This window comes from Bos javanicus, chromosome 16 (assembly GCF_032452875.1).
Source record: "Bos javanicus breed banteng chromosome 16, ARS-OSU_banteng_1.0, whole genome shotgun sequence".
In the NCBI taxonomy this organism is placed as follows: Eukaryota; Metazoa; Chordata; class Mammalia; order Artiodactyla; family Bovidae; genus Bos; species Bos javanicus.
Window position 1 is genome coordinate 31,106,043 of NC_083883.1, and position 27,939 is coordinate 31,133,981.

General features: G+C 40.6%; 1 protein-coding gene across 6 annotated transcripts in view; it reads left to right on the forward strand.

The window, feature by feature from the left end:
* The first annotated feature begins 2,170 nt into the window (after positions 1-2,170).
* AHCTF1 (AT-hook containing transcription factor 1) overlaps positions 2,171-27,939 on the forward strand; it is a 95,366-nt gene continuing 69,597 nt past the window's right edge. For 2 of the 6 annotated variants that reach the window (XR_009729904.1, XM_061382435.1), the window contains exons 1-3: positions 2,788-3,135; positions 19,372-19,499; positions 25,683-25,936. Coding sequence is in view for 5 of the 6 variants with exons in the window: in XM_061382435.1 (XP_061238419.1) it covers positions 19,379-19,499; positions 25,683-25,936 (375 nt within the window). In the remaining variant the exon portion in view is untranslated. Of the gene's footprint in view, positions 2,234-2,614; positions 2,700-2,787; positions 3,136-19,371; positions 19,500-25,682; positions 25,937-27,939 lie in introns of those variants that run through there. The other 4 variants (XM_061382436.1, XM_061382432.1, XM_061382433.1 and 1 more) reach the window with 4 other exon arrangements.

The following is a 27,939-nucleotide window of genomic DNA, read 5'->3' on the forward strand; positions in this document are numbered from 1 at the left end:
GGCTCAGGGCGTGTGGGATTTTAGCTCCATGACCAGGGATTGAACCCCTGCCCCCTGCACTGAAAGTGTGAAGTCTTAATCACTGGGCCTCCAGGGAAGTCCTTGGCATATGATTAAATGACCGAAAAAAGATGAATGAATGAGACCTTTAAAGTAGAAATTCAGTTTACAAAGCAATTGAAATAAAAAAGCTAATAGTTATGAGGGAAGCATTTGAAAAAAGTATAAGATCCAGTCTGTTTTCAGTGTAGCTAAGAGATGGGGGCATTGGGTGGATGGATGGAGTCAGAGACAAAAGGGGAAACATATAAAATAATACACACAGCATATTTTCAGCACAAGTTTTTAGTGATTAATATGGGCTGAAGTTGGGAAGATTTTGTGAGAAAAGAGTCTTAGCTGGACCATTTTCAGTGGAAGATATTGAGAAGCAGAAACATGTTTGCAGGGAAGTGAAGAAAAGATTCTCAGGAACTATGCAGGGAAATAAAACAGGACAGGTAGGATTGGTCCAGATTACACACAACTGTACAGAAACCATGCCAGCATTCTGTCAGTAATTATGGAAAGAAAGATTGAAATCTGAAGGATAGTTTTAGAAACTCAGTTTGGATAAGTTATGATGATTTTGAATTTTACAACTGGTAATAAAATGCTTGTCTAAGGAATCCATTGAACCTCTAAGTCATCCTTGCTCTACCAGCATTCTGGAGTTGAGAATCTACCTCTTCAGATTATAGAGAAGTACACCTATGAATTGAGGATAAAATGGTGCCAAGGAAAGGAAGTATAAAATGGAGAGCAAGGCAAGGACATGAATTCGCACAGCTGACTGCAGAGCAGTTTCTGTTTGAAGAAGTCTATTTAAAATAGTTAAGACAAACAATCAAAAACCTCTTTAACTTTTTCTCTGCCACAACTTAGCCAGTGCCTTTTGTAAACCACTATGTTTCTGAGGATCCAGTGGATAAAGAATCCGCCTGTAATGCTGGAGACCTGGGTTCCATCCCTGGGTGGGGAAGATCCCCTGGAGGAGGGCACAGCAACACACTCCTGCCTGGCCGGCTGCAGTTTATAGGGTCGCACAGAGTCGGACACGACTGAAGCGACTTACTTAGCACACACGCCTGTTACTTTTAGAGATCGCTGTCAATAAAGAGAAAAAAATGTGGGGAAAAAAGAATATTACATTTCTAAAAGACAAACTTTGACAAAAATCATATGGGAAAGGATAACAGAAAAGGATAAACTTTCCTGATTAAAACAAAAGTGGCTTGCTAGAATCCTACCCCTATCTCCCGTTTTATTATTTTTCTTATTTATTATTATTTTCACTTTCATTATGGTTATATTCCACATGTTTGTTTGAAAAGTGTGTGGTGCTGGGATTAACGTCAAAGATCCTGTGTGCTTAGTCACTAAGTCGTGTCCAACTCTTCTGCAACCCCCATAGACTGTAGCCCACCATGTAGTTACTGTCCATGGGATTTCCCAGGCAAGAATACAGGAGGAGGTTGTCGTTTCCTTCTCCAGGGGATCTTCCCAACTCAGGGATCCAACCCGTCCCTCCTGCATTGCAGGCGGATTCTTTGCCACTGAGACACCAGGGAAGCCCGTCAACTTCAAAGATATTAACCATAAATAAAAGAAATTCCACAATGAAACCCCAGGGTGACCAAATATGCAACACTGATTTGGGGTAAATTTTTGATTTAGAAGATTACACTAGATCTCGTGAGCACCTCTGGCCACGAAAGCACGCCGGCATATTAAAAAATATAGAAGGGGTGGGGGAAGAAGCTTTCCCCCAAAGTTTGGGGGCTTTCGGCACAGAAAGTCGGAGCAGGGAGAATGAAAAACACCGAGGGCAAAGATTATCATTCGGCCGCCAGCAAGCGGAGCCAGAAGATAACGTGGCGACTCGCCCGCCACAGAAGACTCTGGGAGGGATCGTGAGGCGGGCCCTACCTCGGGTACAGACTACCACTCCCAAGTCCGCCCTGGGCTCAAGGGCTGGGCGGCCAAAGAGGCTTAACGCGCAAGGCATTATGGGACTCGTAGTCTTTGTTCCCTTTAGCTCTTTGGAGGCGGGGAGCTCCTGTTTTATGTAAATACCCGGCCCTTCCAGACCCTGCTTCCTTTCCTCCCTTTCCCTCCCTCTACGTTCTTTCGCCGAGAGTTTGAAATTCCCGCAGAGTAGGCGCCCGAGGCCGGAACCCTCGCGAGAACTCAGGTCTCCCCGCCGCGATCTCCTGTCTCCCACCTCCCCGCCCTTCCCTGCCCCTCCCCTCCCCTCCCCGGTGAGTGGGACTCCGTGTGTCTGCCGGGGGTAATGCGCAAAGCCGGGCCTGCGCTGCCGGAGCGGAGGAGGCAGAAGCAGAGTCGCGTGGGGAAGGACCCGGAACCGCGGCGCAGGCAGTGGCTGCGTTTTACGCGCTGAGCGGTCGGCCGGTCTGCAGCCGGCGAAGGCGCTCGCGGGGTGGGGGGTGTGTGGATCTGAGCTGGCCGGGGCGGTCGCAGGCGGAGGCCCGCGAAGAGGCAAGCGGCTTCCCCGGGGCGGAGGTGAGCGCGCCCTGCCCGTGGCGGCCGTGTCTCCCGGGAGATGCTGTGACGGACTCGCGCGGGAGGAGCTCGCACCTCGCCTCGCGCGCCCCACTGGACTCTGCGGCCGCGGCGGCTCGGTCACCCGCCCTTCTCTGGTAGGGGGAAGGGAAGCAGGGGGTTGGGCCGGGGCGGCGGAGGGTGGGTCGGCGCGGCCTGGGCCGGGAGCCGCGGCCCGGCATCTCCCGCCGCGCCTGGCCCGCCGGGCCCTCCTCGCGCCGGGCCTAGGCCATGCTTATGGCCGTTCAGCGCGCAGCGGCGGCCGGGCTCGCGGAGCCGGCGCGAGGGAACGAAGGCGGGCGTTGGCGGGTGCGGCACGCTCTAGAGCTCCGGGAGTTTGTTATATAACCTCCTTCTCTGCCGAGCGGCGGCACATGGCGGCGGAGAGGCGCCTCGGGGTCCAATCCCCGCGCCTAACGCGCCGGCAGCTCGGTCCTCACTCTGTCCGGGCGGGCCTGGACCGCGGCGCCTCTTCCCCACGGTTTTCCGATGCGGTTGAGACCTTGGCGAGCTTCTCCCCTGGGCATCCTGCTGGTACTTTGGATCTCTGTTCCGTTGATGGGTGCTCCGCATGCTGCCGGGCATGGCTATGATGAGTCTCGGGCGGAGAAGTTTGACCGGTGATTTGAAAAGTGCAGTGAATGGGTCCGATAAAGGGGGTTTAAAATAACTGTACATCTTGGAGTGGCTATTAATTTGCTTTGCCTTGTGCCACCTGGAAACTTGAGGACGATGACTTTTGTTACTCGTTGACTGTTTTGGGGGGACGTGGGGAGGTTAATTTGTTCTCATAAGCCCGCGAGGTTCAAACTAGCCGTCATTATGTTTTTTCAGATAGGCAGTTTGAGAACGTAATTGATAAGAATCTGGGTCCTTTAGAATAAAATACAGGTCTCTTGGAAAACTTACTTCAGTTTATCCTTAAAATTAAAGAGACAGTAGATTTTAAGAACTTTGTTTTAGTGCTCTTTCATTGATTGAGTCTGGGAGGAGAGAAGAAATTAGGATCGATTTACTGATTTTGGAGGATTTGACTATGGATGACAAGCCCAGCTCAAGTTAATGTCTTGAGGGATGCTCGTGTGTTAAAGCGCAATGGGAAGCCTGCATTCTCCCCGTGCTGTAGTTTTTGATTCTGATTTTTCAATAACCTAGTTCCAAAATGTCACCAATCGCAAACAGCAATAATAATTATATTTAAAGTTTCAAAGATTGTTATACAGCAGTTTTGGGATGGACATATATTTATTTTTAATTTTAAGGAATAAAAACTTGTTTCTTTCCTAACTTTAAAAAATTTCCGGAGATTTTTCACTTTTTTCTTCAGAATAGAGTTTCGTTTCCCTTGCTGAGGTCATCGGTCTCAACAATAAATCTTGTCTACTGTCCACCCTCAACTCTTCACAGATGTATGCTTCAGCTATTCCAGAATCATCCCCAGTCCTGGGCCCGTTTTCTTGAAGATGTGCTTTGATGTTCCTTTGCCCCTGTCCTTCAGCCTGGAGTGCCATCTCTGCCTTTTCAAAGTTGCATGTGTGCTCAGTCACTTCAGCCCGTGTCCGACTCTTTGTGACCCCATAGACTGGGACCTGCCAGGTTCCTCTGTCCATGGGACTCTCCAGGACAGAATACTGGAGTGGATTACCATTTCCTCCTCCAGGGGCTCTTCCTAACCCGGGCATCGAACCAGGAGTTATGTCTTATGTCTCCTGCATTGGCAATAGGGCCATTTTCAGCTTTCAGATCCTCCTTAGCTTAAATGCCGTCTTTTCTATATACTTTAATTTCTGTGTATCCCACTTCTTTCCTGGGATCTCACAGAGTATATACCTTTACTGCAGCATTTATTTTCTTGGTTTATTATGTATCTCCTAGAATGTAAACTCCTTGAGGTCAGGAAGTAGGTCATCTTTGTGCCTTTGTATTGCCTCCCCAACGCAATATTTTAAAAGTAGCTGATGTTTGATAATTGTTTTAAGTTTGAAAGAACAACTACTAAAAGACTGGAAGTTTCTGGGTCCATGGATAGTTTACATTTATATCATAATTTTTAGTCTTTTTTAAAAAGTAAAAATGCATGCAGAATGTTTTGTAGAAATGTTTGCTCAGTATATGCTGCAATACAGTTATTGAACAACTAGTTTAGAGTTTTATTTTCTGTGGTGGAGTTCAGGAGCTTTCTAGGATGAGTGTATTTCACACAGCTGATTTTTGGTATTGTGTCAGTATCTTTCCCAGTACCTTTGCAGAGTTTGCTTTGCTTCTTAATATTGAAACAATGTATATTTACTTAAAAGTAAGTTAGATCCAATATTGAGTTTCTTCTTTTTAATACACTTTGTTTTTTAAAGCAGTTTTAAGTGGAAGGCACAGAGATTTCCAGTATTTGCTTTCCCTGCTCCAGTTCATGCATAAATTTCCCCATTATCAGGATCCCTTAGGAGACTGGAACATTTGTTACAATTGATGAACCTGTATTAACACATCATTACCCAAAGTCCCTAGTTTACCTTACTCTTCACCCTTGTTGGTATAAATTGTCTGGATTTGGAAATGTATAATGGCATGTATCTACCATTATAGTAGTTCATCATTCAGGGTAGTTTTCACCGCCCTAGAAATCCTCTGTGCTCCCCTGTATTTCCCTCAGTCTCTGTTAACCCCTGGCAACCACTGATCTTTTTGTCTCATAGTTTTACCTTTTTCACAATTGTCCTATAATTGGAATCAGGCTTCAGATTGACTTTCTTCACTTTATAATTAGAATTTAAGCTTTTTCCAAGTCTTTTTCTTTGCTTGATAACTCATTTTCTTTTCAGCACTGCATAATATTCCATTGTTTGGATGTACCACTATTTATCCATTCACCTACTAAAGTACATTTTGATTATTTCCAGGTTTTGGCAATTATTAATAAAAATATCCGTGTGCAGGTTTTTGTGTTTTATATAAGTTTTACCTAACTCCTTTGGGTAAATACCAGGGAGCATGATTGCTGGATCTTAGGGTAAAAATATGTTTAGTTTTGTAAGAAACTGCCCAGTTGTCTTCCAAAGTGGCATTGGACCAGTTTGCACTCCCAGCATCAGTGAATGAGAATTCCTGTTACTCTACATTCCCACCAGTGTTTGATTGTTGTCAGTGATTTTGGTCATTCTGCTAAGTATGTAGTGGTACATCATTGTGTGAATATGCATTTTCCTGATGACATAAGATGTGGAACATCTTTTCATGTGCCTATTTGCCATCTGTATATCTTTGTTAATGAAGTGTCAATATCTTTGGCCATTTTTTAATTGGGTTGTTTTTTCGTTGGGTTTCAAGAATATTGAGTTTTTTATAAACTTGATTTTGTTATTCAACATGTCAATTCTTGCCTTGCTAGTATCTTAACATAGTAATTTATGACATGTTTAGGACCTGTTGTAAGGCATTGTGACCCTCTGGAAATCACAGGAGTAAGATATGATTTTTGCTTTTTGGGAATTCATAGTGTTCTGGGGAAGACTGACAAATACAAATAGTGGATTTCAAAAATCATTTTTAGGATTGCTAACATAAATGTGGAAAGGAATGAGCTCAGAAATGAGATTAAATAGGAAAGGATTGATTTACCCAGACCACACTGGGAATCTCGTCGTTAAATGATGTGTGGGGCTTTGGCAGATGGAGATGGAGGATGGAACCGCTTAAATAGAAGAATGAATATGCTAGTGAAGGAAGGGCCTTGGGGAGACAAACCTGTGAAGATAGGCTGACCCTGCCAGATTGTGGAGGACTTTGATTACCTGTGGCTGAAGATGTCAGTCTTCATATGCAGTAGAGGAGTCATTGGAGGTTTTTGAGAAGGGAATGACAATCCATCTGTGCTTTATCAAGAAAATAAACAAAATTTTCATTGACATTAGGCACAGTGTTCCTGCTCTGCTTGTCTAGAACTTGGAAGAAATTGAAAGTTCGTAAAGTACTTTTTAGAGGTTGGCAATATTATGTCATCAAGGCTAGGACTCTACCTAATTTTGTACAGTACTAAACATAGCTGCTTGATGTGTTTTTATGAAGATATATATATATATATACACATATAGACATAGATGTCTTTATATAAGATGTTCTTTCTAATATACTTTTTAGAAGTTCTCTTTAGTGTGCTTAAAATGTTAAAAATTCACACTATAAATTCAGTATCTGAAAGGTCCTGAAGCCAAAACCAGTTTTTGCCCTGTATTTTCAAAATGCTCGTGTGCTCCGTTGTGTCCGACTCTTTCAACCCCGTGGACTGTAGCCTGCCAGGCTCCTCTGTCCATGGAATTTTCCAGGCAAGAATGTTGGTGGGTTGTCATTGACTTGGCCAGGGAATCCTCCCAACCCAGGGATTGAACCCAAGTCTCCTGTATCTCCTGTGTTACAGGTTGATCCTTTACCACTGAGCCATCGTAGAAACCTATTACCGATTCAAAGGCTAACTTCTAAATTTGGAAAACTTTTTCTTTCAGTGAACGTTTTTTTGAACTCCTTTTGTGTCACAATTGACCACTTTGTTGTCAGGAAATGACCCTCTTTATTCCTGATAATATTTTTTGCTCTGAATTCTACTTTGGTGTTATTAAGTTGCTTCTGTTTTTTTTCATTAATGTTAGCATGATACGTCTTCCGTTATTTACTTTTAACCTATCTAGGCTTTTTATTTAAACTTGGTCTTATTTTTTTTTAATCCAATCTGACTGATCTTTGCTTTTTAACTAGAATATTAATGTCATTTTGTTAATGTAACTAGTGATGTAATATGGTTAGGTTTCAGTCTACCATCTTCCTATTTTTTTTGTCTCATTTTTCTTTTCTTTTTTTAATATATTGGGATATAGTTGATTGCTTCCCTGGTGGCTCAGACAGTAAAGAATCTGCCTGCTATGCGGGAGACCTGAGTTCGATCCCTGGGTAGGGAAAATCACCTGGAGAAGGGAATGGCTTCCCACTCCAGTATTCTGGCATGGAGAATTCCATGGACAGAGGAGCATGGCAGATGAGTCCATGGGGTCGCATAGTCGGACAGGACTGAGCGACTTTCACTGACTCATAGTTGATTAACAGTGTTGTGTTAGTTTCAGGTGTGTAGCACAGTGATTCAGTTACATGTGTCTATTTCAGATTCTTTTCCCAGTTAGCCATTTGTTCTTTCTCTTTTTATATTATCTTTTGGATTTTATTTTTATAATGATATTTTATCTTTCATTGGCTTATACTTATTTCCGTGTGTGTGTGTGTGTGTGTGTGTGTGTGTTTAGTGGTTATTTTAAGGTTTCTAGTGTACATCTTTAAATGATTACAGTCTGTCTTTAATCAACATAGTATTTATAGTATAAGAACCTTGTAGCAACATGTTCCTCTCTAGGCCTTTCTGCTGTTTTGTCGTTTGTCTCCCTTGTATTATAAATATGTTATGAACTCCTGCTTTAAATAGATGATTGTCTTTTTTTTTGATGATTGTCTTTTAGATGATTGTCTTTTGTTTTCTTTTTTGATGATTGTCTTTTAAAGAGATTTAAAAATAAGGAAGAAAAGTGTTTTGACCGTTTTTGGTGGTCTGTATTTTTTTACGTAGATACAGGTTTCTGTCTGGCAGCATTTTGCTTCTGCCTGAAAGAATTCTTTTAACATTCCTTGTGGTGCAGATCTGCTAGTGATGATCTCCTCAATGCTCCTATGTCCAAAAGGTCTTTATTTTACCTTCATTTTTAAAAGATAGTTTCACTGGATATAGAATTCTAGATTCACAACTTGCTTTTTTCACAACTTAAAATACATTACTCCACTGTCCTTGCTTGCGATGTTTTCAATGAGACTTCTTTGAATTATCTTTGTTCCTCTGCAGTGTACTACTTTAAGATTTTTTCTTTGTCCCCTGATTAGGATGTATCTTGGTGGAGTTTCTTCATGTTTCACATGCTGGAGGTTTACTGACCTTTTTGATTTGTTGCTTTGTTCAGTTTTCAGTCATGTCCGACTCTTTGTGAACCCCATGGACTGCAGCATGCCAGGCTTCCCTGTCCATCACCAAGTCCGGGAGTTTGCTCAAACTCATGTCCATCGAGTCATTGATTCCATCCAAACATCTAGTCCTCTGTCGTCCCCTTCTGCCTTCAGTCTTTCCCAGCATCAGGGTCTTTTCTAATGAGTCAGTTGTTTGCATCAGGTGGCCAGAATATTGAAGCTTCAGCATCAGCCTTCCAATGAATATTCAGGACTGATTTCCTTTAGGATTGACTGGTTTGATCTCCTTGCAGTCCACAGGACTCTCAAGAGTCTTTTCCAACACCACAGTTCAAAAGCATCAATTCTTCGGCACTCAGCTTTCTTTATGGGCCAACTCTCACATCCATACATGACTACTGGAAAAAAGTGTAGCTTTAACTAGATGGACTTTGTTGGCAAAGTAATGTCTTTGCTTTTTAATATGCTGTGTAGGTTTGTCATAGCTTTTCTTCCAAGGAGCAAGCTTTCCTTCTGCAGTGATTTTGGAGCCCAAGAAAATAAAGTCTGTCACTGTTGCTATTGTTTCCCTATCTGCTTGCCATGAAGTGATGGGACCAGATGCCATAATCTTAGTTTTCTGAATGTTGAGTTTTAAGCCAGCTTTTTCAGTGTCCTCTTTAACTTTCATCAAGAGGCTCTTTAGTTCCTTTTTGCTTTCTGCCATAAGAGTGGTGTCATTTCCATATCTGAGGTTGTTGCTATTTCTCCCGGCAATTTTGTTTCCAGCTTGTGCTTCATCCAGCCCGGCAGTTCACATGATGTACCCTGTATATGAGTTAAATAATCAGGGTGACAGTATACAATGTTGATGTACTCCTTTCCCAATTTGGAACCAGTCTGTTATTCCATGTCTGGTTCTAACTGTTGCATCTTGACCTGCATACAGATTTCTCAGGAGGCAGGTAAGGTAAGGCAGATAATTCTCATCTCTTTAAGAATTATCCACAGTTTATTGTGATCCACACAGTCAAAGGCTTTGGTGTAGTCAATAAAGCAGAAGTAGATGTTTTTCTGAAACTCTCTTGCTTTTTCCATGATCCAGTGGATGTTGGCAATTTGATCTCTGGGTCCTCTGGCTTTTCTAAATCCAGCTTGAACATCTGGAAGTTCATGGATCATGTACCGTTAAAGCCTGGCTTGGAGAATTTTGAGCATCACTTGGCTAGCATGTGAGATTGGCGCAACTGTGTGGTAGTTTGAACATTCTTTGGCATTGCCTTTCTTTGGGATTGGAATGAAAACTGACCTTTTCCAGTCCTGTGGCCACTGATGAGTTTTTCAAATTTGTTGTCATATTGAGTGAAGCACTTTCACCATCTTTTAGGATTTGAAATAGCTCAATTGGAATTCCATCACCTCCACTAGCTTTGTTTGTAGTGATGCTTCCTAAGGCCCACTTGACTTCGCATTCCAGGATGTCTGGCTCTAGGTTAGTGATCATACCATTGTGGTTATCTTGATCATTAAGATTTGTTTTGGATAGTTCTTCTGTGTATTCTTGCCACCTCTTAATATCTTCTGCTTCTGTTAGGTCCATACTGTTTCTGTCCTTTATTGTGCCCATCTTCGCATGAAATATTCTGTTGGTATCTCTGATTTTCTTGAAGAGAACTCTGCTGCCGCTGCTAAGTCACGTCAGTCGTGTCCGACTCTGCGACCCCCATAGACAGCAGCCCACCAGGCTCCTCCGTCCCTGGGATTCTCCAGGCAAGAACAATAGAGTAGGTCGCCATTTCCTTCTCCAATGCATGAAAGTGAAGTTGCTCAGTCTTGTCCAACTCCCAGCAATCCAATGGACTGCAGCCTACTAGGCTCCTCCGTCCATGGGAGTTTCCAGGCAAGAGTACTGGCGTGGGTTGCCAGTGACTTCTCTGTGAAAAGAGCTCTAGTCTTTCCCATTCTTTTGTTTTCCTCTATTTCTTTGCATTGATCACTAAGGAAGGCTTTCTTATCTCTCCTTGCTATTCTTTGGAATTCTTCATTCAGATGGGTATATCTTTCCTTTTCTCCTTTGCCTTTTGCATCTCTTCTTTTCTCAGCTATCTGTAAAGCCTCCTCAGACAAACATTTTGCCTTTTTGCATTTTTTTTCCTTGGGGATGGTCTTGATCACCACCACCTATATGGTGTCACGAACCTCCATCCATAGTTCTTCAGGCACTCTGTCTATCAGATCTAGTCCCTTGAATGTATTTGTCACTTCCACTGTATAAGGGATTTGATTTAGGTCATATCTGAATGTTCTAGTGGTTTTCCTTACTTTCTTCAATTTAAGTCTGAATTTTGCAATAAGGAGTTCATGATCTGAGCCACAGTTAGCTCCCAGTCTTGTTTCTGCTGACACTATATAGCTTGTCCATCTTCGGCTGTAAATAATATGATCAATCTGATTTCAGTATTGACCATCTGGTGATGTCTGTGTGTAGAGTTGTCTCTTGTGTTGTTCGAAGAGGGTGTTTGCTATGACCAGTGAGTTCTCTTGGCAAAACCCTGTTAGCCTTTGCCCTGCTTCATTTTGTACTCCAAGGCCAAACCTGCCTGTTACTCCAGGTATCTCTTGACTTACTGCTTTTGCATTCCAGTCTCCTATGATATAAAGGGCATCTTTTTTTCTTGCTAGTTCTAGGTGGTTTTGTAGGTCATGGTTTTGATCAAATTGAGGAAGAGTTTGGCCATTAGTTTTCCAGATATTTCTGTCTTCTCCCTTTGGAGATTCCTAACACATGTATTAGGTCACTCAGATTGTCTTATAGCTTACTGATGCTCTCTCCTTTCTCTCCTCACCCCAGTCTTTTTTTCTTACTGTGCTTCATTGTAGTTTCCACTATGAGTGTTTAAGTTAACTAATACTTTCTGTGTCTAATCTGTTAATCCCATCCAGTGTATTTTCTCATTGCTAGAAATTTGATTTAGACTTTTGATCTTCCACATCTTTCCTTAATGTGTTCATGCTTTGCTCTATCTTGTTGGATGTAGGGACTCTAGCTAGAATAACCAACTGATTTGCGTTTCTTATCCAGTAATTCTAACTTCTGTGTGATTTCTAAGTCTGTTTCGATTCTCCTCGCCCCACCCCCCCACCCCCACCCCCCCCACTAAAGGGGGAAAGGGTCGTATTTTGCTGTTTCTTTGGATGTCTGCCATTTTTCAATTGGCAGACACTGTGAATTTTATTTTCCTGAGTACTGGATGTTTTTGCAGTCATTGATATATTCTTGAGCTTTGTTTGGGGATGCAGCTGAGTTTCTCGGGAACAGTTTTATTCTTTTGAGGCTTGCTTGTTTTAGACCAAAACAGCCTTTAAACAGGGCCTGATTTTTCTCCCCACTACTGAAGCAGTCAATACCTTTCTGAGTACTCTACTCAGTGCCCATGTGTTAGGTTTTTTCCCCCCACTCTGGAGTTATACCTGGGCCTGTGGCCATTTTGTGGATCATTTCCAGTGTCTCTGGATCATTTCCCTGGTCTTTGGTACTTTGCTTCTACGCTTATGCTAGTCACATGAAGATTCAGGGGACCCCACTGCAGACCCCTGGAGTTCTTTGTGTGGCCCTTTGTACTACAGTTCCTCTACCCTGTGAATTCTAGCCACCTTTGGAGTTCTCAACCCTGTTTCAGTTCAGGGAGACCCTTGGGCCTCATTTGGGTTCCCTCTCAGCTCTGTGTCCTGGATTCTCTATACACAGTAACGTGGGACAGTCCTAGAGGTCATTTTGTTTTTCTTCTCTGTGCTACCTATTGTCCTGTTTCTGAACAACTTGTTTTCATATATTTTGTTTCTTTGTTTTTTTTAAGGTGGGAGAATATATTGGGAATGGAAATGACAATTCTATTCTTGAATATTATGACTGAGCCGTTTCTTCTACATCATAATACTTGTTTGTTTTTTTTTTTAATTAAAAAGAGCGTAACAGAAAATACATCTAGTCTGAGAAATGAACGTTTATTATATTTCATTAAAAAAAAATTGATTATTGTGCACCTGTCAGATGAGTTTTAAAATCACTTTGTGAAAGTCTTCCAAAAATTCTTTTAGGGTAATGTTGATTGAATTGCAGTGATCATGGAACTTTTTTGCTTAATGGCCATGAACATGCCACTGATTATACTTTGGGTAAAGCTACCCAAAGTGTTTGGAATTTTGAAGGTTTTAGCTCTAGAGAAATGATTTTGGTTTCAAGTTTAATAGGAAAAATGTATTCACTTCAGTTTACCATTAAATTCTTTTAAATCAAGGTTATAAAAGGCCATCAGAGGTGAAATCTCATAACAATGAGATTGTAGCCTTTTCTACCTCAGTTCAGTTCAGTTCAGTTCAGTCACTCAGTCGTGTCCTACTCTTTGCAGCCCCATGAATCGCAGCACGCCAGGCCTCCCTGTCCATCACCATCTCCTGGAGTTCACTCAAACTCACGTCTATCGAGTCGGCGATACCTAAATTTGTGTAAAATTTTCTTTGGCACTAAAATGTTTAGAACAGGGATGTAATCAATTTCTGAAAACATAATGCTTTCAGCATCTAAACTTGAGCCTAGGATGTCATGTAAATATAAGATGTTAATATAAGAGGCAAATGAATGTACAGTACTTTTCACTGACTATGTTATAGTAATAATAGTTTAATTTATGTTTGATTATACTTTGGATGTGTTTTGGATAAAAAAAATTACACGTTTAATGACTGGGAAATCTCGAACATTACTTTTTTTTAGTTTTTTGAGTTAATGCTAACAAATATGTTTTTTGAGGTAGTTGATTAGACTTTTGTCTATAAAATAGCATTTATAGCCTGAATAGAAAATTGTAGCTCATGTTTTATTAACTTTCTGAGTAACCTTTTCAAATCTGTTTTTTCTTTTCACATAAATTGGTAGTGGGGCTAAGTACTTGCTAATTATAGAATGACCAGAAAGAACAGGAGACTGGAGATCAAAAGACCAATAGTCTAGTCTTTGACAAAGACTGAATCACTGGGATGCAGAAATTTATTTATTTGTAAAATGAGTGGGTTTCATTGACAGTTTGTATTGCACGGTAAAGGTGGAAAAATAAACCACTTACTATGTAGTTAGTCAATATTCTTTGCCCCCTCTAGTGAAACTAGTAGGGTTAAAGCAAGGAAGATTGGAGCTGTCCCCTAAAGAACTTTCTGGTTGGGGATACGAAGAGTCAGTTACAGAGTGCGATAAGTGCTGTCCGTGATAGGGCAAGTACCAGGTTCATCAGGAACAAACAGAATTGTAACTTAACCTGGACAAGGAAAGTTTTCTTTGTTTTTTTGAAGAATCATTGTTTTAACTAAGTCCTCAAAATTTCTGCCTAGTGATGGAGTCCTTAACCCAGAGAAGAAACAGAAGAATAGAAACAAATCTGTAGAGAGGACGGAGAAAGATTGTTTCATTTTGGAAATGTTGGCTTTGAGGTATCATGGTAGCATCGAGCAGCGACATAGGGAATGGTTAGTCATGTCTGTCACTTTGGAAGGAATGTGGTGTTGCTATCTTAGAATATTTGAAGCCTGGATTCTTTCTTGTGATGATCTGATGATGAGATAGAGGATATATAGCATGGCATTTTCTTTTTTTAAGAAGAGTGATATTTTATTAATTTTTATTGTTCTCTGCTCAGTCTTAGTGATGGCACTCGGGATCTTCAGTCTTTGGTTGCGGCTTGTGGAATATAGTTCCCAGACCAGGAGTCTTTAACTTGGGCCCTCTGCATTGGGAGCTCGGGGTCTCTCTGCCACTGGACCACCAGGGAAGTCCCAAAATGGCATTTTCTTGATTGTTAAGTGAATATTAATATTAGTTTGATTGGCACCTTCTTCCCATCTTAGGTTATATAAATATCGCCTGTATTTTCAAAGTTTTATTTTTATTTTAGATTTTTTTAATTCTTTAATTATTGATTTTATAAAAATGAAAGACATTAAAAAAAATTGAAGCCATATCAAAACTTAAAAAGAGAAGAACAAATCACGTCAAAGTAAATGTGCTGCTGCTGCTGCTACTACTGCTAAGTTGCTTCAGTCGTGGACTCTGTGCCACCCCAGAGACGGCAGCCTACCAGGCTCCTCCCGTCCCTGGGATTCTCCAGGCAAGAACAGGAGTGGGTTGCCATTTCCTTCTCCAATGCATGAAAGTGAAAAGTGAAAGGGAAGTCGCTCAGTCGTGTCCGACTCTTCTCGACCCCATGGACTGCAGCCTTCCAGGCTCCTCTGTCCGTGGGATTTTCCAGGCAAGAGTACTGGAGTGGGGTGCCATTGTGCTAATATGTTGTATTTCAGACATCGCTGTAGCCAGATATACCAATAGAAGATTTCATAGAGATTAGTTTTATGAAATGAAATAGACTGTAAATGTCACTTTTTAGAAAGATTTCACATACAGAATAGTTTTATGAAATGAATAAAATTAAAACGTTATTTTTTAGAAAATTAATTTTATAAGAAAAAACTGAAAGGACAGGAATTTAGTAATTCCTGTATGTAGTAATTTATGATAGTTCCTTTAACACATCAATCATTTCTTTCTAAAGGTGATAGTTTTTGGTTTGGTTTGGTTTTTAAGAAAGATCTTGTAAGCATGCGTGCATGCTCAGTTTTTCAGTTGTGTCTCTTCGACCTCTCAGTCTCTTTGTGCGTCTCTGAGTTGTGATTCTTTGTGACCTCATGGATTCTAGCCCTCCAGGCTCCTCTGTCCATGGATTATCCAAGCAAGAATACTGGAGTGGGTCGCCATTTCTTTCTCCAGGGGATCTTCCCAACAAGGAACTGAATCTGCATCTCCTGCATTAGCGGTGGATTCTTTACCACTGAGCCACCTGGGAATCCCTATCTTTTAATGATGTTTGTTAACTATTGTTTTGCCATAGATTTCAGTTTGGTAGTACTGATTTTATTTTCTGAGAACTGCTTGGGCTGAGTGTTAGAATTGTGTGTAGTCCCTACTGGGGAACCTTGTACCTCATAAAATGACTCACACCTGGTTGATATCATTCTCCAGCTAGAGACTCTCCTTTGGACATTAATGCCTTTCTCCCAAGAAAGTAGCACAGTGCCCTGGAAAATGGCACTCTAATGAGGTCCAGGGCTTTCCTGATTGTTCAGTTGGTAAAGAATCTGCCTGCAATGCAGGAGACGCCCATTCGATTCCTAGGTTGGGAATATCTGCTGGAGAAGAGATAGGAGGTCCAGTGTATGTAGTATGTAATGAGAGGCTTTTTGATCCGGTGTTTTCCTCGGGTTATCTATATTCACCCTTTTAATTTACTTCTTTCCAAACTGAAGAATATTCAAATTCTATGGATTTTTTAACTAATCTTTTTTCTTCTGTATTATTTCATTCTGTACACATACACATATAATTTTATTCGTTTTGTAGATATTAGAGGAGTATTTAGTAGTATGTGTGTGGATGACTTGTATAAATTTGGTCTGCCAATGTGTAGCTTCTTTGCTGGAAATGAGTAGCAGATTGTCCCAGTAACTTTAACTGAATAGTCCATACTTATGCTCTGGTTTGAAATATCCAAATATCATCTATATTTTTGTGGTTCTGTGTCTAAATTACCTGTTTCAGTGACCTATTTGTCCATTACTAGCATATTATAATTATTACAGTTCATCTATTTACCAGTACTTTGACAAACCATTCTTTTTGTATCTTAGAAGTTGTGTTTGATCATTATTCTATCTGAAACCTTCCTTTAGAATTCCCTTTAAGGAGGATCTGTTTGTGCAAAACTTAAAGTTTTTGTCAAAAAATGTGTTTTCATATTTGTTTGGGGGATCATTTCAGTGATATAAATTATATGTTGACAACCATTTTTGCTTAGAATTTTAAAGATATTCCAGACTTCTGACTTCCACTGTTGTTGAAAAGTCACTTCTTTTTATTTGATCTAGAATTTACTGCTCTTCCTGATTTCAGATAATTTGTCTCTACAAATCTGGGAAACATCTTTTAGAATATTGTCTCTTCCTTGCTGTTAGTATTATATTTTGGGGAATTCTGAATAAACATACATTAGATTCTTTTTCCCCTGTATTGTATGTAACTTTTAAGTACTCATCTCTGTCTCTTGTGCTACAATTTTCTCTCTACAGCTTTTCATATCTTTTGAGTTTGTTTTTGTTGACTTCAGTTCAGTTCAGTTCAGTCGCTCAGTCATGTCTGACTCTTTGCGACCCCATGAATTGCAGCACGCCAGGCCTCCCTGTCCATCACCAACTCCCGGAGTTCACTCAGACTCAGGTCCATCAAGTCGGTGATGCCATCCAGCCATCTCATCCTCTGTCATCCCCTTCTCCTCCTGCCCCCAATCCCTCCCAGCATCAGAGTCCTTTCCAGTGAGTCAACTCTTTGCATGAGGTGGCCAAAGTACTGGAGTTTCAGCTTTAGCATCATTCCTTCCAATGAACACCCAGGACTGATCTCCTTCCGAAAGGATTGGTTGGATCTCCTTGCAGTCCAAGGGACTCTCAAGAGTCTTCTCCAACACCACAGTTCAGAGGCATCAATTCTTCGGCACTCGGCTTTCTTCACAGTCCAACTCTCAAATCCATACATGACTACTGGAAAAACCATAGCCTTGACTAGATGGACCTTTGTTGGCAAAGTAATGTCTCTGCTTTTGAATATGCTATCTAGGTTGGTCATAACTTTCCTTCCAAGGAGTCAGAGTCTTTTAATTTCATGGCTGCAGTCGCCATCTGCAGTGATTTTGGAGCCCCCAAAAATAAAGTCTGACACTGTTTCCACTGTTTCCCCATCTATTTCCCATGAAGTGATGGGACCAGATGCCATGATCTTAGTTTTGTGAATGTTGAATTTTAAGCCAACTTTTTCTCTCTCCTCTTTCACTTTCATCAAGAGGCTTTTGAGTTCCTCTTCACTTTCTGCCATAAGGGTGGTGTCATCTGCATATCTGAGGTTATTGATATTTCTCCCAGCAATCTTGATTCCAGCTTGTGCTTCTGCCAGCCCAGTGTTGACTTAAGTAGGTACAAAATAATTATTTATTGAGTGGGCACACATATTTTTGTAAATAACAAAGAAGCATGGTACAAAGAATACCTATGTGCTCACTACCACGTTTTAGAAAAAGAAAGTTAATTACTTGAAGTCCCTTATGTATTCCTCTCCATTCCAGTCCCCTTTCTTTCCTGTCACTTTGTGTTTATGATATCTTTTGTTTTATTCAGTTTTGCTACATGAGTTTGTATTCTTAGGCAATATTTTGTTTAGTTTTGCAGTCTTTTAAACTTTATGTAGGGCTTCCCTAATAGCTCAGTTGTACGTGTAATTCTGCATGTGTTTCCTCTACTTTTAATATATGTTGATGTTGGTCCATATTGTTGCTTTGTAGCTGCTACATTCTCACTGCTCCATTGAGGTTTTTCCCCCCTTGAGTTCTAAATTTTACTTATTTCATTTTTCATTCCAGCAATTCTTCCCCTGTTCCCCAAATTGTTTGACCAATTTTCATTGTAATTTTTAGTTTATTCCTCATTAGCAAGCTAAATATTTGGTTTCTTTAAACCTATTAAACATACCTATTTTTTATTCTCTTATTTCAGTATCTGAATGAAGTCTTTGATAGGTTAATTCTGCTTGCTATTGATCATGATATCCTTGTTTTGTTATTTTGACTGTAAGTTCATTTTCTGTGAAACTTCATCTTTGAGAACTCTTGAGATTCCAGAAAATATTTGGTAGTTTCTGTGGGTTGCTTGGAGCATTACCAACCTGAGACTGCTTTATAAGATATTTTTCACCAGAGTATTTTCTGGTACCATGCCTTGAATTCTGGCTACTAATTTGTATGAAGGGAATTTTTCTTTTTTGTGTGTAGAAACTTTCAGTTGTGGTCAAAATGAACTGCTCTCTCTCCTGCACAGAGAGTGTTTCTATCACTCACCTATATACTGATGACACAGCCCTATGGAGTTTAATGGGGTTGCAGGGAGGGGCGCGGGAGGCCCTTAGCTTCCATTGGCTTTGTTAGCCCTAAGGTTTTTTTTCTGTGGACCTCAGGATGCTCAAAACAAGATTAGGGTCACCAGGACTGTATTTAGTAGCTAATCATCAAGATCCAAGCCAGCTTATATATCTTGCAAAATTCCTACTGTTTCTACATTTGGACTTGCCAGTAATCATTCAAAAAGATACTTTTATAGTTCAGCCATCATTTTTTCTTGTTTACAGTGGGAAAGTCATTTAGGACTTTCTAGTCTTTTATATACTGGAAATGAAAGACAATTTTTTTTTTTTCCTATCCAGTTAAAGACATATACCACACTCAATTCCTGAGGTTACTGTGAGTTTGGCATTTTTCCTGGACTTTCTCCTCTTTTACTGTGGTGGTAACTTTTCTAAAACAATATCATTTTTTTCCTGTTTTGTGTGTGAAGTGCTTATTGAGAGTGAATGTAGCAATAGGACTAATTGCATTGAACCCAGTCTTCAAAGAACCTGTGTAGCATTCATGTATATCCTTAGGACATCTGGCTTAATGAATCTTTACTCTCCTCAGGCTGTATGGGAAATACTTTCTTAGAGAATATCCCAGACTTGGAGCACATAATATGTATTTCATAATCAGATTTTAGTTTCCGTTTATTTACTTTTGTATGGTATCATTTTCTTTTTCTTTTCTTTTTCTCCTTCTGGATAGAGATAATGAAATGTCTTATGGTACAAATATATAATAATTTTACTTTAAAAATTATTTGCAGTGGAAGTATGCGAGACCTAACGGCGCAGGTGACAAGTGGTCTTCTGCAGTTCCCAGAAGTGACTATCCAAGCCCTTGGAGAAGACGAAATAACATTAGAATCTGTGCTTCGTGGAAAGTTTGCTGCAGGTAAAATAATATTGCTGAAAATTTATTTATTTGATTTGTAAGATAAATAATAATAAACATATTGTGATTCCTTTAATGTGGAAGAAAAAAAAGCAGAACCCGCTTAGAGTGGTCTTATATGTAAGTATATTACATCTACAACTACATATGTAATAATTTCTACCTACTTGAGCACATTTTCATTGAATATCCTGGGATATTATAGTTCATTTTTCTTTATTACAATAAGATCAGATCAGTCGCTCAGTCGTGTCCGACTCTTTGCGACCCCATGAATCGCAGTACTCCAGGCCTCCCTGTCCTTCACCAACTCCTGGAGTTCACTCAGACTCTCGTCCATCAAATCAGTGATGCCATCCAGCCATCTCATCCTGTGTCGTCCCCTTCTTCTCCTGCCCCCAATCCCTCCCAGCATCAGAGTCTTTTCCAATGAGTCAACTCTTCACATGAGGTGGCCAAACTATTGGAGTTTCAGCTTTAGCATCATTCCTTCCAAAGAAATCCTAGGGCTGATCTACTTCAGAATGGACTGGTTAGATCTCCTTGCATTCCAAGGGACTCTCAAGAGTCTTCTCCAACACCACAGTTCAAAAGCATCAATTCTTCGGCGCTCAGCCTTCCTCACAGTCCAACTCTCACATCCATACATGACCACTGGAAAAGCCATAGCCTTGACTAGACGAACCTTTGTTGGCAAAGGAATGTCTCTGCTTTTGAATATGTTATCTAGGTTGGTCATAACTTTCCTTCCAAGGAGTAAGCGTCTTCTAATTTCATGGCTGCAGTCACCATCTGCAGTGATTTTGGAGCCCAGAAAAATAAAGTCAGCCACTGTTTCCACTGTTTCCCCATCTATTTCCCAAGAAGTGATGGGACCAGATGCCATGATCTTCGTTTTCTGAATGTTGAGCTTTAAGCCAACTTTTTCACTCTCCACTTTCACTTTCATCAAGAGGCTTTTGAGTTCCTCTTCACTTTCTGCCATAAGGGTGGTGTCATCTGCATATCTGAGGTTACTGATACTTCTCCCGGCAACCTTGATTCCAGCTTGTGTTTCTTCCAGTCCAGCGTTTCTCATGATGTACTCTGCATATAAGTTAAATAAACAGGGTGATAATATACAGCCTTGATGTACTCCTTTTCCTATTTGGAACCAGTCTGTTGTTCCATGTCCAGTTCTAACTGTTGCTTCCTGACCTGCATACAAATTTCTCAAGAGGCAGATCAGGTGGTCTGGTATTCCCATCTCTTTCAGAATTTTCCACAGTTTATTGTGATCCACACAGTGAAAGGCTTTGGCATAGTCAATAAAGCAGAAATAGATGTTTTTCTGGAACTCTCTTGCTTTTTCCATGATCCAGCAGATGTTGGCAATTTGATCTCTGGGTCCTCTGCCTTTTCTAAAACCAGCTTGAACATCAGGAAGTTCACGGTTCACATATTGCTGAAGCCTGGCTTGGAGAATTTTGAGCATTACTTTACTAGCGTGTGAGATGAGTGCAATTGTGCGGTAGTTGGAGCATTCTTTGGCATTGCCTTTCTTTGGGATTGGAATGAAAACTGACCTTTTCCAGTCCTGTGGCCACTGCTGAGTTTTCCAAATTTGCTGGCATATTGAGTGCAGGACTTTCACAGCATCATCTTTCAGGATTTGGAATAGCTCAACTGGAATTCTATCACCTCCACTAGCTTTGTTCATAGTGATGCTTTCTAAGGCCCACTTGACTTCACATTCCAGGATGTCTGGCTCTAGGTGAGTGATCACACCATCGTGATTATCTGGGTCGTGAAGATCTTTTTTGTACATTTCTTCTGTGTATTCTTGCCATCTCTTCTTAATATCTTCTGCTTCTGTTAGGTCCATACCATTTCTGTCCTTTATCGAGCCCATCTTTGCATGAAATGTTCCTTTGGTATCTCTGATTTTCTTGAAGAGATCTCTAGTCTTTCCCATTCTATTGTTTTCCTCTATTTCTTTGCACTGATCACTGAAGAAGGCTTTCTTATCTCTTCTTGCTATTCTTTGGAACTCTGCATTCAGATGCTTATATCTTTCCTTTTCTCCTTTGCTTTTTGCTTCTCTTCTTTTCACAGCTATTTGTAAGGCCTCCCCAGGCAGCCATTTTGCTTTTTTGCATTTCTTTTCCACGGGGATCGTCTTGATCCCTGTCTCCTGTACAGTGTCACGAACCTCAGTCCATAGTTCATCAGGCACTCTTATCTATCAGATCTAGGCCCTTAAATCTATTTCCTACTTCCACTGTATATTCATAAGGGATTTGGTTTAGGTCATACCTGAATGGTCCAGTGGTTTTCCCTACTTTCTTCAATTTACGTCTGAATTTGGCAATAAGGAGTTCATGGTCTGAGCCACAGTCAGCTCCTGGTCTTGTTTTTGCTGACTGTATAGAGCTTCTCCATCTTTGGCTGCAAAGAATATAATCAATCTGATTTCGGTGTTGACCATCTGGTGATGTCCACGTGTAGAGTCTTCTCTTGTGTTGTTGGAAGAGGGTGTTTGCTATGACCAGTGCATTTTCTTGGCAAAACTCTATTAGTCTTCGCCCTGCTTCATTCCATATTCCAAGGCCAAAAATGCCTGTTACCCCAGGTTTTTCTTGACTTCCTACTTTTGCATTCCAGTCCCCTATAATGAAAAGGACATCTTTTTTGGGTGTTAGTTCTAAAAGGTCCTATAGGTCTTCATTAGAACTGTTCAACTTCAGCTTCTTTAGCATTACTGGTTGGGGCATAGACTTGGATTACTGTGATATTGAATGGTTTGCCTTGGAAACGAACAGAGATCATTCTGTCGTTTTTGAGATTGCATCCAAGTACTGCATTTCGGACTCTTTTGTTGACCATGATGGCTACTTCATTTCTCCTGAGGGATTCCTGCCCACAGTAGTAGATATAATGGTCATCTGAGTTAAATTCACCCATTCCAGTCCATTTCAGTTCACTGATTCCTAGAATGTCGATATTCACTCTTGCCATCTCCTGTTTGACCACTTCCAGTTTGCCTTGATTCATGGACCTGACATTCCAGGTTCCTATGCAGTATTGCTCTTTACAGCATCGGACCTTGCTTCTATCACCAGTCACATCCACAGCTGGGTATTCTTTTTGCTTTGGCTCCATCCTTTCATTCTTTCTGGAGTTATTTCTCCAGTGATCTCCAGTAGCATATTTGGCACCTACTGACGTGGGGAGTTCCTCTTTCAGTATCCTATCATTTTGCCTTTTCATACTGTTCATGGGGTTCTCAAGGCAGAATACAGAAGTGGTTTGCCATTCCCTTCTCCAGTGGACCACATTCTGTCAGACCTCTCCACCATGACCCGCCCGTCTTGGGTTGCCCCATGGGCATGGCTTAGTTTCACTGAGTTAGACAAGGCTGTGGTCCTAGTGTGATTAGATTGACTAGTTTTCTCTGAGTATGGTTTCAGTGTGTCTGCCCTCTGATGCCCTCTTGCAACACCTACCATCTTAACTTGGGTTTCTCTTACCTTGGGCGTGGGGTATCTCTTCACGGCTGCTCCAGCAGAGCGCAGCCATTGCTGCTTACCTTGGATGAGGGGTATCTCCTCACTGCTGCCCTTTCTGACCTTCAACGTGGGATAGCTCCTCTAGGTCGTCCTGTGCCCGCTCAGCCATGGCTCCTTGGACGTGGGGTTGGTCCTCCTGGCCTCCAGTGTAGGGTTGCCCCTCCCACCTGCCGCCCCTGCCCTCGGGCTTAGGGGCGTGGGGTATCTCCTCCTGACTGATGCCCCTGAACTCCGACACGGGGTAACTCCTCTCATCGCGGCCCCTGACCTCGGACGCTGGGTATCTCCCCGCCGCTGCCCCGCCCCGCCCCGACCTCGGACACCGGGTGGCTCCTCTCGGCCGTTCCTCCACTGCCATAGTCTGGCACTCTCGGCCGCTGCCCCTAACCTCAGACTTGGGGTAACTCTTGTCCACCGCCCTTTGGGCATGGGGGTCCTCCCGGCTTCTGCCCCTGACCTCGGATGTGGGGTAGCTCCTCTCGGCCGTGCTTAGCGCGCCAGTCGCAGCTGCCTGCGCTTAAGCGCGCCGGTCGCAGTCAATACCATATATTTTATACCTTTCAGTATTGAGTATCTGCATTTAAAAAGTAGAAATAATGCATGGCTGATTTTTCTTTATAATTAGGCAGTTTTATTGGTGATAAGTTTAAATTATTACCTGAATAATCGTATGATTATATCATGGAAAAACCTGATTGTAGTGCCCTATGTGTGCATGCTCAGTCACGTCCGACTCTTTGCGACTGTAGCCCATCAAGCTCCTCTGTCCATGGATTTTCCCAGCAAAAATACTGGAGTGGGTTGCCATGCCCTCCCCCAGGGTATTTTCCCACCCAGAGATCAAACCTGCACTGATAGGTGGATTCTTTACCATGGAGCCACCTGGGAGGCCTGTAGTGCCCTAGGTGATAAAATATATTCAGGAAGTCTCATTTCTTAATTCCATTAATCTGAACAATATCTTAATAATGATCATGTTTTAAACTATGTAATATAGCAGAGAATTATACCAAAGAAACCATTAAATTATGGATTTCAGTCTAGTGAAATATATTGCAGAAGACTTCTCTAAAAATGAATGTGATAGCCACCCTTCCTAGCACAAAGACAATAAAACATATAGAGTAGTAGTAATTTAGCTATTTATAGAGCTGTTCTCTTGACTATTAAAGGTAATAACACTACTTCTGTTATATACTAGGCACCATAACAACTTTTCATTGAGGGAGTACTAGGTTTTTCTAATTAGGCACTTGTCTTTGTAACTGAAAATCAAATAGGTTAAGTAATTTGGTCCCAGTACACAGAAAGCAAGTTGTAAAAATGAGCTTTGAACCCATGTTTTCTGGACCCCACTGTGCCATGCTAAATTTTAAAACTATCAGCTGTAGTCTAGTATATAGAGCTACCTATTTAGATGCGTGGTTCAGTTCAGTCACTGTCGTGTCCCAACTCTTTGTGACCCCATGGACTTCAGCACCCAGGCCTCAGTTTAGTAGTAAAAGTTACATTGTTCATCTGACTGTTGAAGGAGAAATCCCAGGGTCTAGTTCTTGATTCTTCACTTCCTGTATATTACTCGTCAGCAAGCAGATCCTTTTAGTTTTGCCTCTGAGATGAATCTCTAGTCAGTTCACTTTCTTTTTTGCATGGCCACCAACCACACATAGGTTGTCATCTCCCTACTTCTGCTTTGGCCCCAGCTTTTTATCCATTTGCTGTTTAGCAGCTAGACTGACATTTAAAAACATAAATCAGATTGTCACTGCCCTGCTTAAAATCCAGTTACTTTACATTGCATGCGGAATAAAATCCAGACTAGACTAGCCAGGGGCCATAAAGGGCTTCTGGTATTTCTTATTATTATACTAGTTACGTCTTGTCTCCTAGATTTTGAACTTTAAAGTGACAGAATATGTGTTATATTTTTTAACTCCTGTAACATGTAGTTTAACTCTTAATGTATAATGTAGTTAACATATGAGTTTGGGAGTTAAGGAGACTTGGTATCCACTTTTGGCTCTGGTATTCATAGCTCCATGGGTTTTGGGCAAGTTATTCATTCATACAGTTGTATGAAAGTTTAGTTGCCTTATTTCTGTATTAAAGTGTAACAAGGAGTAATGAGATAATTTAAGCATATATATAAGCATATTTAAGCATATAGCATGGTACCTTTACTGAATGGTTATTTTATTCTTATTGCAGTAGTAGTTCAATTTATTTTACTGTTTTGAGGACCACTCTGTTCGTACTCTTGCCTGGAAAATCCCGTGGACGGAGGGGCCTGGTGGGCTGCAGTCCATGGGGTCGCTAGGAGTCGGACACGACTGAGCGACTTCACTTTCACTTTTCACTTTCATGCATTGGAGAAGGAAATGGCAACCCACTCCAGTGTTCTTGCCTGGAGAATCCCAGGGACGGGGGAGTCTGGTGGGCTGCCGTCTATGGGGTCACACAGAGTTGGACATGACTGAGGTGACTTAGCAGCAGCAGTAGCTGTTCTATAAATGCTTAGATTTCAATTTGAAGATAATGAGTTATAGATTATATATGTAACAGAGCTTACTGCTGTTTAGTTTTGTTGTATACAATATTAAAATAAGCAAAATTTTTAATTTCTTTTTCCTTTTAGGGAAAAATGGACTTGCTTGCTTGGCCTGTGGTCCACAACTTGAGGTAGTGAATTCTCTAACAGGAGAGCGGTTGTCTGCATATAGATTCAGTGGAGTAAATGAACAGCCTCCTATAGTCCTCGCTGTGAAAGAATTCTCTTGGCAGAAGAGAACTGGATTGTTAATTGGATTGGAAGAAGTAGAAGGGAGTGTTCTCTGTCTTTATGACCTTGGTTTATCAAGAGTGGTTAAAGCAGTTGTTCTTCCTGGACGGGTAGGTACTGCTTAAGATATATGGTATTTTGTTTTCAAAACTAAACCCCTGCTGGTTACATGGGTATGTTCACTTTGTGGAAATTCATTGAGCTGTATACATTTATTTTTAGATTACTTTTTGGAAATTTGTTGTTTTTCATTAAAAAGTTTAAAGAGGTTAAAAATATTATCAAAACAACATAACATTAAAACTTTCCTTGGCTAAAGAAGATATATGTATATATACATACATAGTGGAATATTTCTCGGTCATCAAAAGGAATGAAATAATGCCATTTGCAGCAACATGGGTGGACCTGGAGATTTTAATACTAAGCAGATTGTCAGAGAGAAAAATACTGTATGTGAAATCTAAAATATACGGATCAACATATCTATGAAACAAAAGCAGACTCACAGATACAGAGAATAGATTTGTGGTTGCCAGAGGGGCTGAGGGGAGAATAGAAGAGGGAAAGATTGGGAGCTCGGGATTACCGTAGGCAAACTATTCATAGGATGGATAAACAACGAGGTACTGCTGTGTAGCAGAGGAAACTGTATTCAATATTCTGTGACAAACTGTAATAGAAAAGAATATATAGAAGGAATATATATATGTATAACTGAGTCACTTTGCTGTACAGAAGAAACTGACACACCACTGTAAATCAACCATACTTAAGTAAAATTTAAATTATAACTTATTTTTGGTTAGAAAATTACAAAGTAAAAATAATGACATGTTGTGTTTTAATCTTTCATATGACAAGTATCATCTAAGTCTTATTCTTACTTCCAGTTTTGTTTTACGAAGACACTGAAAATTTATAAAAATACTGTGTTCATTACTATGACATTTTTTCCTTGCCTTTTTTATTTTTTCTCTTTTAATTTGAGCCTTGGAGTAATATGGGAAGTATGTCTTTATTATCATTTATGATTTGACTAATACATTTAAATAGTGGGTTTCTTTATATTCACATTTGTTAATTCTAACATACATATGCCTTCTATATGCCAGATATCTTATCTGGTAGTAATTATAGTAATCGAGTTGTTTCTTCAAATTTATTACTCCTCTTTTTCCATGGTGAGAAAATGTATGCACTCACAAATACACACAGTCAAAAATCATGGAGGAGTAGATGCCTGTGTGAAAGAAGTATGCAACTTAGATGCACACAAAAGTATATGTAGGCTTGTATGCATATATATATGTTATGTATATAGTCATAGAACAGAATTTTTAAACTTAAAAGGGAGCTTAATGACAAAAGATAATGTTTTTATAGTGAAGAAACAGACCCAGTGGGCTAATGTAAAGTCTAAAATAATTTATAGCCGGATACCTTATATGTACTTGCCAGTGATAATGATTTTAAAGACCAAATTATTTGGCAGTTTATTGAGTGCTTATTGTAAATCAAGCTATGTGCTAGATTTTACAAATAAGTAGATGCTAGGTTTTACAAATAAGTAGATAAATTGAACCTAGTCCGTGCTGTCCAAAAAGGCTTGTAGTCTAGTAGGAGAAGACAGATTATAGGATTATAGTATAAATAAGTATTTTGATACATTTTAGCACTCGGAACATGAAGAACACCTGGATGACTTCTACTCAAAAAGATTGGACATTTCAGGCTAAGAGACCCACCATGTAAAAAGTCACAGTATATGGAACGTTTGGGAAACTAGACTTATTTGGAATGGCAGGGAAGAGTAGGAGGAGGAAGTGGGAGCCAGAGATGGTGAAGATTGAGATTGTGAATGGCCTGTTGTGCAGTTAGAGGCCTCCTTCTAAAGTCCATAGGTGAAATTTTTAATTGAAAGCAGCATTGTAGTGTAAAAAGCCCTTTGGTTGGGTAGTTTAGGTAAATAAGGATGATGAACTGAACTGAGGAAATGACATAAGAAGTGAAGACTATGGAACAGATTGCAGAAGTATGTTCCAGAGGTGACATGGACAGAACTTGTTGACTTTTAATTGGATGAGTGGTTGATACCAGATGAAGTATAGGG